The sequence below is a fragment of the Euleptes europaea genome, chromosome 3 (genome assembly GCF_029931775.1).
Source record: "Euleptes europaea isolate rEulEur1 chromosome 3, rEulEur1.hap1, whole genome shotgun sequence".
NCBI classification, from domain to species: Eukaryota; Metazoa; Chordata; class Lepidosauria; order Squamata; family Sphaerodactylidae; genus Euleptes; species Euleptes europaea.
The window spans coordinates 77840524-77856200 of NC_079314.1; the positions used below are offsets into that span (position 1 = coordinate 77840524).

Genomic DNA, 15677 nt, shown 5'->3' on the forward strand with positions numbered 1-15677 from the left:
AACATAAAACGTGAGATACACCAGGGACAAACAAATTCGATTATGGCCATGCATTAATGGCCAGTGTTTGTATACAAAGTATCCCCCTTCCTCACACGTCTTCTAATGTGATACAGCTTGTCATCTGGTGCCAATGTCCTTCAGCCGTTTACATAGGCCAAAGAGATCAGTAACTGCACAAGAGAATCTATGGATACAAACCAAACATTGACATCAGATCCTAGTGGTGGAGTTCAAACTCCCAGAACATTGTGAATTCATGGGGGGAAAGGAGTATTCAACATTTAAATCACAGAAATGAATTCCTCAGCAAACTGAACACCTGAGAAAAGCCCTAGGTTTGCAGAAACTGCAATTCAGACTCAATAAATTCTGGGAGTGACTAGTCCATTATAAATAATGATTAATTGTCCTTCTTTGGGTGTTGATCCCCAGTGGCTGCTAGTCAATTGAATTTTGCATTCATTTGATTGGATTCTATATTCCTTTGTATTTTGCTTATTTCAGTTACATAATTATCTCTAAAATTATTTCTTGTGATGCTTGGCCTTTTGCCTCCACTTTTGTCCCATCTTATCTTGAGCTTGTTTGGAGGTTCTAGCAGGGGAGTGCAGCTGTCATATACCCTTGACCGAAGAACAGTACACTCCTATCTAGGATGGTCATCCTCTTCCACTGAGGGACGCACATGGAGCGGTGAGGGAGGTAAGGGACACCCGTCTAGCCAGCCAGATCAGCCGAATCAACCCTGGCGATCAATGGAGTGACAGATGTCGCAGCCAGATTGCCCTCACATCCTCCATCTTCTTATCTTTATATTAAGTGTATGGCTGCTTAAACTGCATGCTAATCTATAGTCTATCCTAGTTTGATCAAGCCCCAGTCAGTTTTGACATCCAAATGAGAACAGTGCAACAAGGCACAGTATGTTGGTCAGTGTAAAACCACAATGTGTACTAACTGTAGTTTGTTGTGCAAGATGAATCCACTCTTTCACATTGCTGCTTGGCTACAGCAATTGCAGTGTAAGATGGATGTCCTGGGAGGGTGTGTACACATAAATATTGACTTAAGTTTGAGTCCACAATTTTTGCAATGAAGAATGTCACAGGTTCAATCTGTGGCATCTCCAGATGGGGTAGTAGGTGATATGAAAGACCTCTGTATGGGACCCTGGAGAGCCATTGCCATTCAGAGTAGACAATACTGATCTTTATAGAACAAGTTTGATTCAGTATAAGGCAGTTTCATGTGTAGTTTATGCATACACCGAGTGTTGATACCAAGATTATAAAAAGTGGGGGGGGGAGTCTATACCTGGGAACGGTGCGTGGACCTGTTATCAGTGAGATATAAATTGCCCTTTTAGGTGTTACTACTTGATAAACAAATGATGCCCCTGGCAAAAGGACCTTTTTATTAATATATCAAATACAACAGATCCACTGTCACCTAATTATTTGTATCTTCTTTGATTGACTACCATAATGAGTTTTACATGGGGCTGTCTTGAAAATAGTTGAGCAACTAAAGCTGGTACAGAATGCCAAAGTGCAGAAAGGAGAACACAAGAACTGTATTGCACTGGCTATTGATTTATTAAATGATTATCCTGCATTCAGGGTTGTGTACATGGTTCTTCCCTCTTTCATGTTGTCCTCACAACAATCCTGAGAACCTCGCTAGACTGGGGGGAGGAGAGAGAGAATAACTGGTCCAAGGTTACTCAGTGAGCATCATGACAATAAAATAATTTGAACCCAGGTCTCCCCATTTCAATACCAACATGCTAGTAATTTCACCATATTGGATCTTTGTTAGTTTGCAATTCACTGTGGTGGCTTTTAGCTTCCTATATGAGTGCTTTTGCCTATTCAGACCTTCCAGACCTGCTTAAAATCCCAAGAGAGGGTAGAACAGTGTATAGGAACAGGAAGACCTTTTCAGTAGTGGCCTATGGAGGAGGAATGACCTCCTAAAGGAAATGTAGTAATGTCCTTTATCAGGCTTTCAAAGAAAGTACAAAACCTATTTTTGGTAATTGATATGGATAATTATAACTCCTAGATTGTTATGCCTTTTGGTAACTCTTTCTGGAGCTACGATTGTTGATATTTTAGATGCATAGCTTATTTTTGGTACTGGTTATCATGTCAATTGTTCTTTTATGCTTGAAACAGCAGAGCAGTTGGGATAAAATAGAGACAAATAGAGAATGTGAAAGTTTGTAAATATTTGGTTAATAAAGACATATAGAAGCCATTTGTAAATATATGACTGAAGAAATTTGACAAAAACAGATAATCTAGCATAGATCTATCTGGAGTATGAGCCATGGTGCTGAATCAGTATGAATCCTCCATAGATGTTGGAAGTTGGGTAGAAGTGAATTCATATTACATTCAATGTAATTGCCAGCTTCCTTTGGTTTTAATAGAACTAAATTGTACCAAAGCCCCATGTAACTGAGATCCCCACATGTGCACAAGATTACATGCCTGATGGCAACAATATGGAAGCACTGCATGAATTCCATCTCCTGGACCTTTGCCATTAAGTTGCTTTTGTCATTCTCTCTGCAATTTTCTTAGAAGTCTTTCTAAAGTCTCTTACTCAAAATGCATCACTAGCAGCAGAACTTTCAAAAGTTTACAAATTATCTTCCTCCATGGCAACAGAGAACACAACTGCTAGGACTCAATGGCTCCATTAGTTTGCTGTTGTCTCTTGAAAATACATGTGTGTGTGGTTTACTTTCATCTCTGTCACAGGGAATTAATTGCTAGTGATCACAGATTTTTCAGTCATAATTCTCCACTTGTTTCTCAAAGTGTTGTAGATATGTTCCACATATTTTTGTTCTTAGTTGTAGTAGTAGTACATCCCCCCTCCCAGCCATTAATTAAAGTCTTGGAATATGTCTTCCCCAGTATCCTGCGCCACATCTCTCTTCATTTACACTTCTTCTCTTTGCGCTTGTGTTTCCTGCAGTGAAAAACATGAGCCTAGCCTTTTAATGTTTTAATAACCAAGAATCTGTGCAAATATCTTTGCGCATCCCACAGCTGTAAACATCAATAACTTTCAGGTCGTGTGTAAAGAAAAAGACGAGGGCAGACATCTTGAGAGTCTTTAATTATGAAACATCCAGAAAGGTCAGCAACATCTACAGTCATTTCTGAAAGATGTTTTAGTGAACAGTTAGAAATTGATATGTAGCTTGCATTAATCATTATGTATGAGACTGAGTCTCTCATATTTATATTTGTTTTATTCTATACAGTGGAGAGTTGGAAGCTGGCATGATTATTAAGCTTAAAGGTCCAAACCACAAGTTACTTTTATTTCTAAGCTTGAAGCATGATGTGCTCTGGGATATACATTTTGTGTTCAGTGGAATGATTTTCGCATACCCCATAAAAGCACATCATTTAGCAGATGCAATTTTTCATTCAGAAACGTGGCTCCGGGTTTACTTGGAATAGAAGTGATGCCCTTTTCCTCACTCTTCAGAACCAGAGGGAAGGTGACTGCTGAGTGTTCTGATGCTTTTTGTCCACCACTAATTTAAGTCAGCTGTGACTCGATGGCACACACACACACACACACACAATTTATGACATTACTAACAGTGGAAACATGTTTTGCCTGCAGTCATTTGAAGATGGAAAAGTTACAAATCAAATGGCTAAAAGTGAATTTACTGAACTTTACTTGTGTTCTGTTGGACAGAACCCCAAAGAATCTCTATTTTATTCTTTCTAAAGGCTTAAGCTTTGATGACTGACATGAAAGCTGCAGTTATAATCAATATATCTAATTCTCCATGTGGCCAAAACTGTGGATACTTAAATCTGGAGTCTGAAGCTGTGAACAGACAAGACAGATCTTTCTAAAAAAAAACTGAGAAAAGCCCTAGGTTTGCAGAAAAATCTAAATCTTAAAAATAAAAACCCCAACAATGGGGGGGGGGTTAAAACTCCTACAAAATAATAGGAGAAGCGCCTGTACCTTTAAGAAATTAATTCCCTCAATGGCCATTGTTAGATAACCACAGCAGAATTGCTAATCTTCCAGCCTTGGTTATTGTCAGTAAAAGGCAGGTGGAGGGGCAAGGGCCCTTTTCAGGGCTGTTTTGGTCTTTGAGGGAGGACTCATGAGGCAAGGCCCTCCACCTGGTGACTTGATAGAACTTCTAGAACTATTATTCAACAGCATCCACTCCACAAAATACCATGTTCTACAGCGGTTGGTTTTGAACTAGGATCTGGAAGACCAAAGTTCGAATCCCCTCTCTGCCATGGAAACTCATTGGGTGACTGTGAACTAATTACACATTCTCAGTCTAACCTACCTCACAAGGTTATTGTGAGAATAAAAGAGAGCAGAAGAAAATGATGTAAGCTGATTTTGATCCCTATTGTGCAGAAAGGTGGTATATAAATATAGGAAATAAATAATAAAGATACCTGCAAATTAAGACACACATAAAAAGCTGGTGGGTGGATAGGTGAGAAGAAATAGGAAAAGGGAATACATTATGGGGGCTTTCAGGGAAGAGAAGGAAAAAATGAGATTCCCCCTGGGAGTCCTTGTGGGCCCCTGCTTGTTCCTTTCAACGTTTACCCTTTTTTTTGCCATCAGGTCACATCTAACTTATGACGACCCCTGGTGAGCTTTTCAAGGCAAAAGACATTCAGAAGTGGTTTGCCATTGCCTGCCTCTGTGTCACGACCCTGGCATTCCAGGGTCTCCCATCCAAATACTAACCAGGGCTGACCTTGCATAGCTTCCAAGATCTGACGAGATCAGGCTAACCTGGGCTATCCAGGTCTACTTTCTTACATCTAAGTATAACAGTTCTGTAGAATTGCTTAACGTCTCATCCTGCTTGACCAAACAATAAATATAACTAAGAAATGCAGTATTTATGCTGGGTGGTGGATCATTCCAGACTTTAGGAATAGGTTCAAAACCCTTCTGATTTTAATTTAAAAGAAATTAAAATAACATCTTTTCGCTGTTGGCAAGTTGATTCAAGGGGATGGAAGTTTTTTGGGGTTTAAAGACCATCCTTCTAGTGTAACATTAGTTACTGCCAAAATGCTGGCACTATAATTAAATGGACAGAAGCACTTACATAAAGAATGCAACAGAAATTTCCTGAAAGAAAAGGTCATATTGCTTGGTCCTGGCATTCAGACTTTGTTTCTTATTATGCCGATTTCTGACCCTTGGCTTTCCTTGTGATCTCAGCTCCTGACTAATATTTTGGCATAGTCCTGGCTTCCACTTTTCCAAATTAACCTTGGAACTTCCTTGTGGCTCTAGCTTTTGCTTGGTGATTGTGGTCTGTGTCATAAACATACCCTGTGTCTAAGTGTTCTAACATGCGTTTTGCATACTTGTGTGCACGTATAGTGTGTTACCTATTTGTTGTAACAACACTCCAAGTTAAAATCCAGCCTCCCACAATTCCAGGGCTTGGGGAACCCCAGTAAAGGCTGCCCCTGAACAAGGACAAAGGGCAGAGCTTTCCAATTACTTCAGCCCTTCTCATTTGCAAATGTGTGTGCATGTCTCAGCATAAGTGGTCTAAAGGTTACATGAGAAGGAGTTTGAGTCGTGGTCTGCTTTCCTAAACAGGAAAAAGGTTTATTGCCACCAATTAAGCTAGAGCACAGAGAAAATAGCTATTAAGCCTAGTGGTGCAGATCTAATGAAAAGCCCCCAAATGGGTCAAACTGTGGATGTCTTCTCTTCCAGCAGAAGCAGGGGTCAGGAAGAGTAATCCATACTGATTCCAGCAAGCAGCAGCAGGTCAGCTCAGCTCAGGATCTCTCACGATCAGCACAGGAGCAGCAGCAATGGAAGGAATACATACTCACACACAGAGACTCTCTGGCCATTTATGCAAGGGAGGTTTTGCCTTGGATTTGCAGCTCTCTAGATGCACATTTCCCCTGTCCAGATTCTCAAAACTCTGAATGGGGGCTTATTGTTGACTTTTGAGAATTTGGATGGGGGAAATGTGCATCTAGAGAGGGCAAATCCAAAGCAAAACCTCCCATGCATAAATGGCCTCTCTCTCCCCCCCCCCCGGGTCGTGCAGCAAAACCGGGACCATACACATGCACCCCCCCCCACATACACGGGGATCTCTCTCTCACACACATACACTCTCTCTCCCCCCCCCCCAGCCACACAACAACCCGGGACCATACACATGCCCCCCCCGCACGGGGATCTCTCTCTCTCTCACACACAGACATTCTCTCTTTCTCTCCCCGGGCCACGCAGCAGGCCGGGCTCACGCACTCATCCGCGACTGATTGGTCAGAAGACCCAGCTTGGCCACCTATTGGCCGCGGGAGAATGCTGATTTGGTGGCACCGAATTTGTAAGAATTTATCCTGCTTCCGCCCAAACTCAGCGAGTTCGACTTGTCATTTCCCCCCCTTTTTTGACTTAGGTTCTATCCGAACTAGAAACTGCCGAATTGGGGAAATTCGGCCGTTTTTCATGTCGGATGGAAAACTTCTGATATATGCGTTCCCATTGTCACACCATTGTCAAAACTGTATGTGAAGTGGCCTAAATAGTTATTGTGCTCTGAAGGAGACAACCAGAGATGAAATAACTGTTTTATCTACATTGATAGCCAGCGTGGTGCAGTGGAGTCTGATCTGGAGAACCAAGTTTAATTCCCCACTCCTCCAGATAGGCAATGGAGGCTAATTTGGTGAACTGGATTTGTTTCCCCATGTCTACACACAAAGCCAGCTGGGTGACCTTGGGCTAGTCACACCCTCTCAGCCCCACCTACCTCACAGGGTGTCCGTTGTGGGGAAGGGAAGGTGATTGTAAGCAGGTTTGATTCTTCCTTAAGTGGTAGAGGAAGTCGGCATATACAACCAACTATTCTTCTTGATTCAAGTTCTTGCCACAGATGAGGAATAAGTTACTGCCTGATTCAGGCTGCTGTTCTTTTAACTGGAATGGTCCAATCTTCTATGATGACCACTTCAGCCCTGCTGGTGTTTAAAAAGCCCTATAAACCACTTGCTATTACTGCTGGGCCAGCAAGGATGAGGCCGTAGAATAAACGACCTTATTTTATGGTACAGTTGTACCATGTGGGGGCTTAGACTGCGGCAGAATACTACTGGCACCAGGGTGAGACTCTGACCCAGTGCCAAAGCAAACTGCCTTCCTGAGTCAACACTGTGATTCTAGCCCAAGAGCCTATAATCTGCTGTTGCTGTTATACTGCAGACCATACAATTAAGCTATTATTTAATAAACAGGCAAAGAGCAGACAAGAACAAAAGTTAAAATTCTTGATTCATACATATGCAGTGCTTGAAAATGAATGTTTTTGCTAAATTGGCAAGCTCTTTGAACTCTGACATGCTTTAAAATAGCATTGGGTCTCTTGAATTGCTGTTGCATCTGTTCTGTTGCACAACCATGTACACATTTCCCGCTGAAATTTAGCTCCATACCACCACCCAGTGGGGTTCCTTGATAAGAGATAACAAGAAAAACTTAGAAAAGCATGAAATATTTTCCCCTATAAATTAGAAGAGAGTTTTAAAGTTCTATTACAGGCTACCTTCCTTGCAAAGCACTGAGTGAGTGGAAAAAGTGATTGAGCAAATTAGTTAACAGGTTTAAAATTTTTGTTGAGTATGCTTGCTGGCCCCAAGCAAGTACAGATTTATCCAGTAGAAATCCAGTCTGCATTTTCTGATATGTAGAATATGCTTGGAACATGTAGATAATTACATTAATAAGAAATGGCCATTAGTTGAAGAGTCATTAAGACTAAGTGTATCAGCAATTATTTTTGGCCCAGATTAGCATACTTCATTGTTACACATACATGCACCCAGAACAGCATACAACATAAGAACATAAGAAAAGCCATGCTGGATCAGACCAAGTCCCATCAAGTCCAGCATTCTGTTCACACAGTGGCCAACCAGGTGCCTCTAGGAAGCCCACAAACAAGACAACTGCAGCAGCACCATCCTGCCTGTGTTTCACAGCACCTAATATATTCGGCATACTTCTCTGATCCTGGAGAGAATAGGTATGCATCATGACTAGTATCCATTTTAACTAGTAGCCATGAATACCCCTCTCCTCCATGAATATAGTCCACTCCCCTATTAAAGCCATCCAAGTTGGCACCATCATCACCACATCCTGGGGCAGGGAGTTCCACAACTATGCATTGTGTGAACCTTTTATCAGCTTTGAATCTCTCACCCTCCAGCTTCAGCAGATGACCCCGCATTCTAGTGTTATGAGAGGGGGAGAAAAGCTTCTCCATGTCCACTCTCTCCAAACCATGATTAATTTTATAGACCTGACCTCTATTATGTCTCCCCTTAACCGCCTTCTTTCCAAGCTAAACAGCCCTAAGCGTTTTAACCGCTCATCATAGGGCAGTTGCTCTAGACCCCCCGGCCATTTTGGTTGCTCTTTTCTGCACCTTCTCAAAGCTCTGCAATACACTTTTTAAGGTGTGTTGACCAGAAGTGTACACAGTATTCCAAGGGTAGTATGATATCAGCAGTTTTATTCTCTATTCCTTGTCTAATTATGGCCAGAATGGAATTTGTCTTTTTAAAAGCAGCTGCACACTGAGTTGACATCAAGTGATCCACTACCACCCCAAGATCCCTTTCTAGGTCTGTTACTGCCAGCACAAATCCCATCAGTGTATATGTGAATTTGGGATTTTTTGCCCCAATATGCATCACTTTATACTTGCTCTCATTTGCCATTTTACAAGCCACTTTCCCACACGGTTATAGTCCCCCATGGCCATACAGTTCATTGTGTGCAAAATAGGAAATAGCACTTCCAGGAGGTGGCAAAAGTATTGCTTAATGTAGGGATTAGCAAAAACTGAAACATGTATTATCAGTGGCCCTCGACAACAGTGAAATTAGCTAAAATTTCAGGCAAATTGAAGTTATGCTGGAAGCGCAGTAAACAGAAGGGGATCTTTCCACTTATGGTGGTCTTGCATAGTTACATAATTTTTACAATGAGTTCATAGAAAAATAGAAGTTATTCTGATTCGTATCTTTGATTTAATGCTGAGGATTTAACTTTTAGGTGAAATCCCATCTAGAATGGGGGAAAAAAATAGGGAATCCTACTACAGGAATTGGTTATTGCAGCAAGTGCCTCTAGTTCAGAAATGGAAACAGCAGTCTATTCCACTATTGTGTGTGTGTGTGTGTGTGTGTGTGTTAAGTGCTATCAAGTCGCTTCTGACTCATGGCAACCCGATGAATCAATGTCCTCTAAAACACCCTATCATTAACAGCCTTGCTCAGGTCTTACAAACTGAGGGTTGTGGCTTCCTTTATAGTCAATCCATCTCATGTTGGGTCTTCCTCCTTTCCTGCTTCCTTCAGCTTTTCCCAGCAGTATTGTCTTTTCTATCAACTCCTGTCTTCTCATAATATGATCAAAGTACGATAGCCTCAGTTTAGTCATTTTAGCTTCTAGGGACAGTTCAGGCTTGATTTGATCTAAGACCCACTGATCTGTCTTTTTATTTGTCATTTATTTGGAAACAGCGACATAGTTGGCAATAAGTGTAGATGCTCCAGTTCAGCTAATACAACCACAAAGTACTGGCATTAATCTATAAAGTCCAGGATCAGGGCACTTCAAGGATTGTCTTCCATGTAGAGCCACCTGTACAGAGATCATTATTGGAAGTTCTTTTTTGTACACCTCTGCTGTATAATGGTAGCAGCCAAGAGACAGCTTTTGCCTGAGCAGCACCATGATTGTAGAATGCTACCCTACAGGACGTTTGCACAGGAACCTCTCAAATTTGACAGCTTAAAGATGACCTTTAAAGTACAAGAAATGAAATGATTTTTCTGTTTAAGATTGGCCAGTTTTTGCTAGTTCATGTATTTTTATTTGACTAGTAATTTTATTTTGACGGTGTTCAGATTGATTTTATACCAGCACTTCAGTACAGGTTATTGGTTTGTTTTTACTGATGCTGTTACAGTAACATTGTTTTAGCATTTTACATAGATTTTTGTAAGTTAGCCTGGGGCTCCTATACAGGACAGAACAACATATAATAAAAGATCCCTCTTTCACAGCCTTTAGTTTTGAAAATGTTACCTCAGCTTTTCTAATCCTTCCATCCTCTCTGCAATCCCTTAATTCAATCAAATCTTGTTGCACTTTTTATTTACCATAATAAAATGCATTGTGAAGCTTGTTCAACAGTATGCATGCAATGATAGATGAACTATTTACACTTTTGAAGCAGGAATTCCAAAGTTGTTTTGATTACCTCAGCATTATTGAGGACAATGTACTCATGGCTATTAAATAGAACAAACTCGCTTACTGGGTGTGTTTAAAAATACAATAGGACAGCTCTATGCTGCTACCCCAGGTATTTAATTATTCAGAGAACTTAAAGCAGTATTTACTGATATGCACATCATGAAATGAAGGAGTGATTAAATCCAAAGCCTAAGTTACATAATTCTTTTTCACCAAGGAAAAATTACTGGTTTCCTGATGTCCATGACTAAGTGAAGTGATCCAAACTTTCATTCTTATTCCTCACCCACATTCCTGTAAATAGTTTGGTCTCAAATATCTGGTTTATAGACAGAAACGGGGGGGGGGGGGTGTGTGTCTACGAAACCCACCACAGACTGAAGCAGGACCTTGCAGTTTCTAAGCTACACATTTAGGGCAAGCAAACAAGATAAATTACACCTGCAAAATAAGTTCACTATGCAGTTGTTACCTGAACTGGTCTCTGAGGAGGGGAATTAGCTATAGAAGGGGTTCCAGAAAGGGATAACACAAAATCTTATAGTCTGTGTATACCACGGTATATCTCAGTAATGATACCCCAAAATAAAATGTAAGAAAAGAGAAGTAAACAGACACAAATAATTTTATTGTATAGAAAAAAAGTAAAAATGCAGAGAACCTGCACCTGAGAACTGATTCCCCAAGCACCCACACACACAAGAGGGAGAACAGAGGAAATTTGGAAGATTCAGGAAGGGGCATACAACCTTAAATCAGATCCGGGGGTCATCGCAGCAGAAGCCTGAGGAGCAGAGCAAGGAGCCAACAAAGCAAGGAGAAATCTCTGTGGGATGCAGCAGGGGTTCTCATAAGGAAGCCAGAGTTCTGACCAGCAGAAATCTGGACCAGAGATATGAGGAACAGTTTGCTGGGGCTTTGATGGACACAAGGTCCCAGTGGGGGGTTGACTGTCATGACTTTGGATTGGGTCAAGACAAGAAGTCTGAATCATACTGGCAGGATTAAAGTTAACCGCTGTCATACTTTGGTGGAAAAAAGTGGGAAAATTACTTTGATTGGGCTATTATGAGCCCATTTTTGTGCACGGCACAAAAACCCGGGAGAAGAAAAGATGACTCCTCGATTAGGGTTGAGGGAAAATTAGTGATAAGTGTCTTCCTTGATTGAGTCACCAACCTTGGGCTAAGCAGACACTTCGGGGTGTGTGAGGACATAGGGTGATGTCCTCAACCTTGAAAAGTCTTTTGTTCTTGAGAATTATATGCCACAGAGCTGTGGGAAATTGCACTTAATCTGTTTTAATCCCAAACCCTGCCTTGTCCCTAGGACTGTCTGGTTCACAGGTGAACTCTAGTGCCCTTCTGAGACTCCCCAAATTTTAGATCCCCTGGCACTGAGGCTCTAAAAAGGGGTGCCTATATAAAAAAAACTAAGTCCAAAGAAAAGGGGGACCTTCTTTCTGAGAGGTCTTAGCTGGAGGAAGAGGCAAGGTCCTTACACAGCATGTAGATTTTGGCCTGTGTGTTCAATAAACATCCAGGTCTCTATCATTTCAATCCTACACATAAGACTTTGACAGCCACTATGACATTTTTTTTGTAACTTGTAAGAAAATAGATGCTTTGCAAGGCTCTGACCATATAAACATACCCTTCATCCTGAGTTGCCAGAATAATTATATGCATGCCAGTGAAGCAGGCAAACTGCAAATGCAAATTTAGTGGAAAAAACGACAATGCCAGCCAGTACCAGGACATTTCAATGATATTGGTTCTTGTGGGTTATCCAGGCTGTGTAACCATGGTCTTTGTATTTTCTTTCCTGAGGTTTCGCCAGCAGCTGTGGCAGGCATCTTCAGAGGAGTAACACTGAAAGACAGTGTCCTTTGAAGATGCCTGCCACAGCTGCTGGCGAAACGTCAGGAAAGAAAATACCAAGACCATGGTTACACAGCCCGGATAACCCACAAGAACCAATGAACTCTGACCGTGAAAGCCTTCGATTACAATGATAATTTGTCTATTTAGACCACTACAAACACTTTCAGAGCAGGCCACTCATTTCTCCTGAAAACAATCCGTATTAAAAAACAGAGGATTGATTTATCTAAAAAGCAGCGATAGAATAGTTTCAATTACATGGTGTATTTTTATTAGCACCCATCTTAAAAATAAATGTTCATGGTTTTTGCATGATCTTCTTAAGGAGGTACTCTACTTGCACGTTTAGATTTGGCTGTCCTTTTTTAGTCCTTTTACTTAATATTTTATATGCTTCCATTTTCTTTTGTTTGTAAAGCTTCTGAGCTTTCTCTCTCTCTTCCTTCCTTTTTTTGGCAGCCTGAAATAAAAGTGAGCAAATTAAAATCAGTACAAAAACATGACCCTAATCCTTGAGCCAGTAGGTATGCCTGCATTCACTTTCATCTTGCTCCTTCACATTTAGAAGTGAGAAGTACAGCTTTGTGAAGCTTTGTGGAAAGAGCAGCACTTTTTTTTGCCATCAAATCACATCTGATTTATGATGACCCCAGGTGGGACTTTCAAGGTAAGAGACATTCAGAGGTCGTTTGCCATTGGATGCCTCCTCATCACAATCCTGGTATTCCTTGGAGGTCTCCCATCCAAATACTTGCCAGGATCAACCCTGCTTAGCCTTCAACTATATGTGGGAGGAATAACCATGCTTCAGAGAGCTGAGAAGTCATAGTGCACTTCCAGAATTCACCCCAGGAGACCAAAAGGCATCTGTTGGTTGAACAAACAACTGCCACTGATGATTCTCTCCTGTTTCTGAAGCATCATAGAGAGCAAAACAATTAACACATCATTCAGATATAGCCGCTAGGTTAAGGATTCAACATAAGACTTACACACCTCTTTTTTCATATCCCTCTTAGCCTTTATTTGTTCATATTCTTCTTTTGCTTTCTGGTTTGAAGTTTTTGCTTTAAGCTTTCTCTTCATGATGTGGAACCTGGGATAGGCAAGAATTTGCCAAATGAAAGTTAATGACTTGGAAATAATCTTCTATGTTTCTTCACAGATACAGAATAGACTTCGGTCATGCAGGTATTAAGCAAGATGCAAAATGGCATTCTCTCAATCTGGAAAACACATGATAGATTTTGATTAGCAGGACAAATTTAGGATGGAGTCCTGAGCACATTACTTGAAAGTAAATACTACTGAAGTCTATGTAATTCTTTAGGCAAGCATAATTGAATCAGACTTAACCACAATCATTACTATTTTTGAATACTTGCTTCATCCTAAAAATGATGGACTGTTGTTTGACAGATTGCTTGAGATAATATTGGTTCTTCAAAATTCTTTATTTAAACAATTTTTTGCAGCAATAGGGCTTGTGTTATATGGTATAGGTGCTCATCTAGCTCTATTAATTTAAATGTACAGCCATGAAATAAATCAGTAAAGAAATGAAGTAACTGTTGTAAGACAACATTTGAAGAAAAATGAATAAGATCTTTGTGAACTAGCAAGGGCTTTTGATTCTTTATTTGCCACAAAAGATGTAAGCCTACTGCCTCCAAATATGAAACTTTTACTTAGCTAAAAGACTTGATTAACTGTTCCCCATAAATAATCTAACTTTCAGAAGAGCTGCACTCATAACGTATCTGCCTTTGAGAAGAGCTGAGCTCACCTTTCTCCTATTCAAGGGCAGCCTTCAATCAGGATGTGAAAGCAGAGCAACTAACTCCTGAGTGACAGAACAATTTACATTTTCTCTATGTAACTGTACTTTGATCTAAACACCCAATGAAAAATATAAAGCTCAAAAGAATACTTCATTTGCTATATGTTACCTTATCCACTGAACTAAACTTAAAATTCTAAGAACATCACTCTGTGTAGAAAAATTATAACCAAGCAACACCTGCTTTACACACTTACAAAGGAATTACAGTGAAATAACTTACTTGGTTGTACTGATACTGGTTTCTTCCAATAGAACTGGATCATTATCTTTAGGCTTACGTTGTTCTTTAAGCATTTTCTCTTCAGCTAAATAAAGATGCTTCAAGTGTTCTGGATAATTCTCTGTATACCCAACGCTCTTCTGGGAGTTAGTGTATTTTTCCTTTTTCAATAACTTCTTGTAATCTCGTTGAATCTTTTGCTTTCTCCAGAAGGCAAATCCTTGTCCTGAAATCATGAAAAAATAAATTCATGCACCATGGAATAATATCTTTCAGCTTATAAAAAAAAACATGAGGAAAAATGGGGTTAAAATATTAATAAATAAAATAATGAACTATCGTATTAGAGTAGACAACACAACAACGCTGAAATACATTTCCCCGCTAGTGATATGTGTACCTAGTACCTTTTAAATATTGATGGCATTTTTCAATTTTTTATTCTCAAGAGAAAACTTATAATGAAAGCTGACTTTAAGACAATGATGACTGAAAATACAAAAACATTAACTGAATACATCCCAGAAGCACTAGCAGTATCATTGCTACTTTTAATTTCCAGACCAAAACCATTCCCTTAGACATCTAAACTGGGCCTGTTTTTAGAGATAACTAACCCAAAGGCAGAACTATACCAGTGTAGAAGTTGGGGACGTAACCACCCATGGCTACAAATTAAGCTAAACAGGACACTTTAACAGCATCACCACATCCAGCCTTTCACAAACTAACGTTCATCTACACATATAATACAGAACCTATAATTAACCTAGTCTTTTTATATAAAGTTCCCATTATTACATTATACACCAGAATTTCTACACAGTGACCCATGTCACTAGATTATAAAAGTGAAGCACAGCAAATATGCAGACGCAAATCAACGGGGCAGGCTCTAGCAAACACAATCTCAAATCTCAGTACTGTATTTGTAAAATGAGGGCAAAAATTAGCAACGGCAAGTCTCAGCAAGTTTGCTAACGAGCAAGCCCCACTTTCAAATCAGTTGGGACTTGACTTCGACCACGTTTAGGTGCTGGCTGAAAACTTGTAGAGGACGCCGATGGGTGCACAGTAAAGGGGAGGGGCAGAAACAGGTCAAGAAGCCATATTAGCCAGTCCCAGCGGGAACTCAAAGCGATAAGCAAACCTCCCTCGGGGGGCTATTACTTACCCTCCTGGACACTCCCCCTCACCGCACGTGGATCTCGTCTCCATGGCTGTTTCCGATTACGCGGAACGTGCGAACTCTGCGCTCCCGCGTTCCTCTTTTGCCCCGGAGCCTCCCGGCTCCTCGCTACCGGCGCCATCGCGCAGTCACCCTTTGCCTCAGTCGCAGCCCGACTACGTCATCAAGCACGCGCCAGCTTAGCCTTTTTCTGGTGGGAGA

The 15677-nt window shown here is 40.7% G+C and overlaps 1 protein-coding gene across 1 annotated transcript; it reads right to left on the bottom strand.

Moving 5' to 3' along the window:
- Positions 1-12522: 12522 nt before the first annotated feature.
- Positions 12523-15597, bottom strand: CCDC59 (coiled-coil domain containing 59). Its single transcript, XM_056847172.1, has 4 exons — positions 15462-15597; positions 14288-14513; positions 13221-13320; positions 12523-12684 (listed from the first exon to the last, which is right to left on the bottom strand). Exons 1-4 carry the CDS (start codon positions 15595-15597, stop codon positions 12523-12525), a joined length of 624 nt encoding a protein of 207 aa, XP_056703150.1.
- Positions 15598-15677: the final 80 nt, after the last annotated feature.

Excerpts from the sequence above, each read along its gene's own strand:
- CCDC59 (XM_056847172.1), bottom strand. The coding sequence starts at position 15,597 with ATGGCGCCGGTAGCGAGGAGCCGGGAGGCTCCGGGGCAAAAGAGGAAC. Across the intron at positions 14,514-15,461 it reads GAGGGGGAGTGTCCAGGAGG|GACAAGGATTTGCCTTCTGG; the intron begins GTAAGTAATAGC and ends TCATGATTTCAG. Across the intron at positions 13,321-14,287 it reads ACCAGTATCAGTACAACCAA|GTTCCACATCATGAAGAGAA; the intron begins GTAAGTTATTTC and ends TGCCTATCCCAG.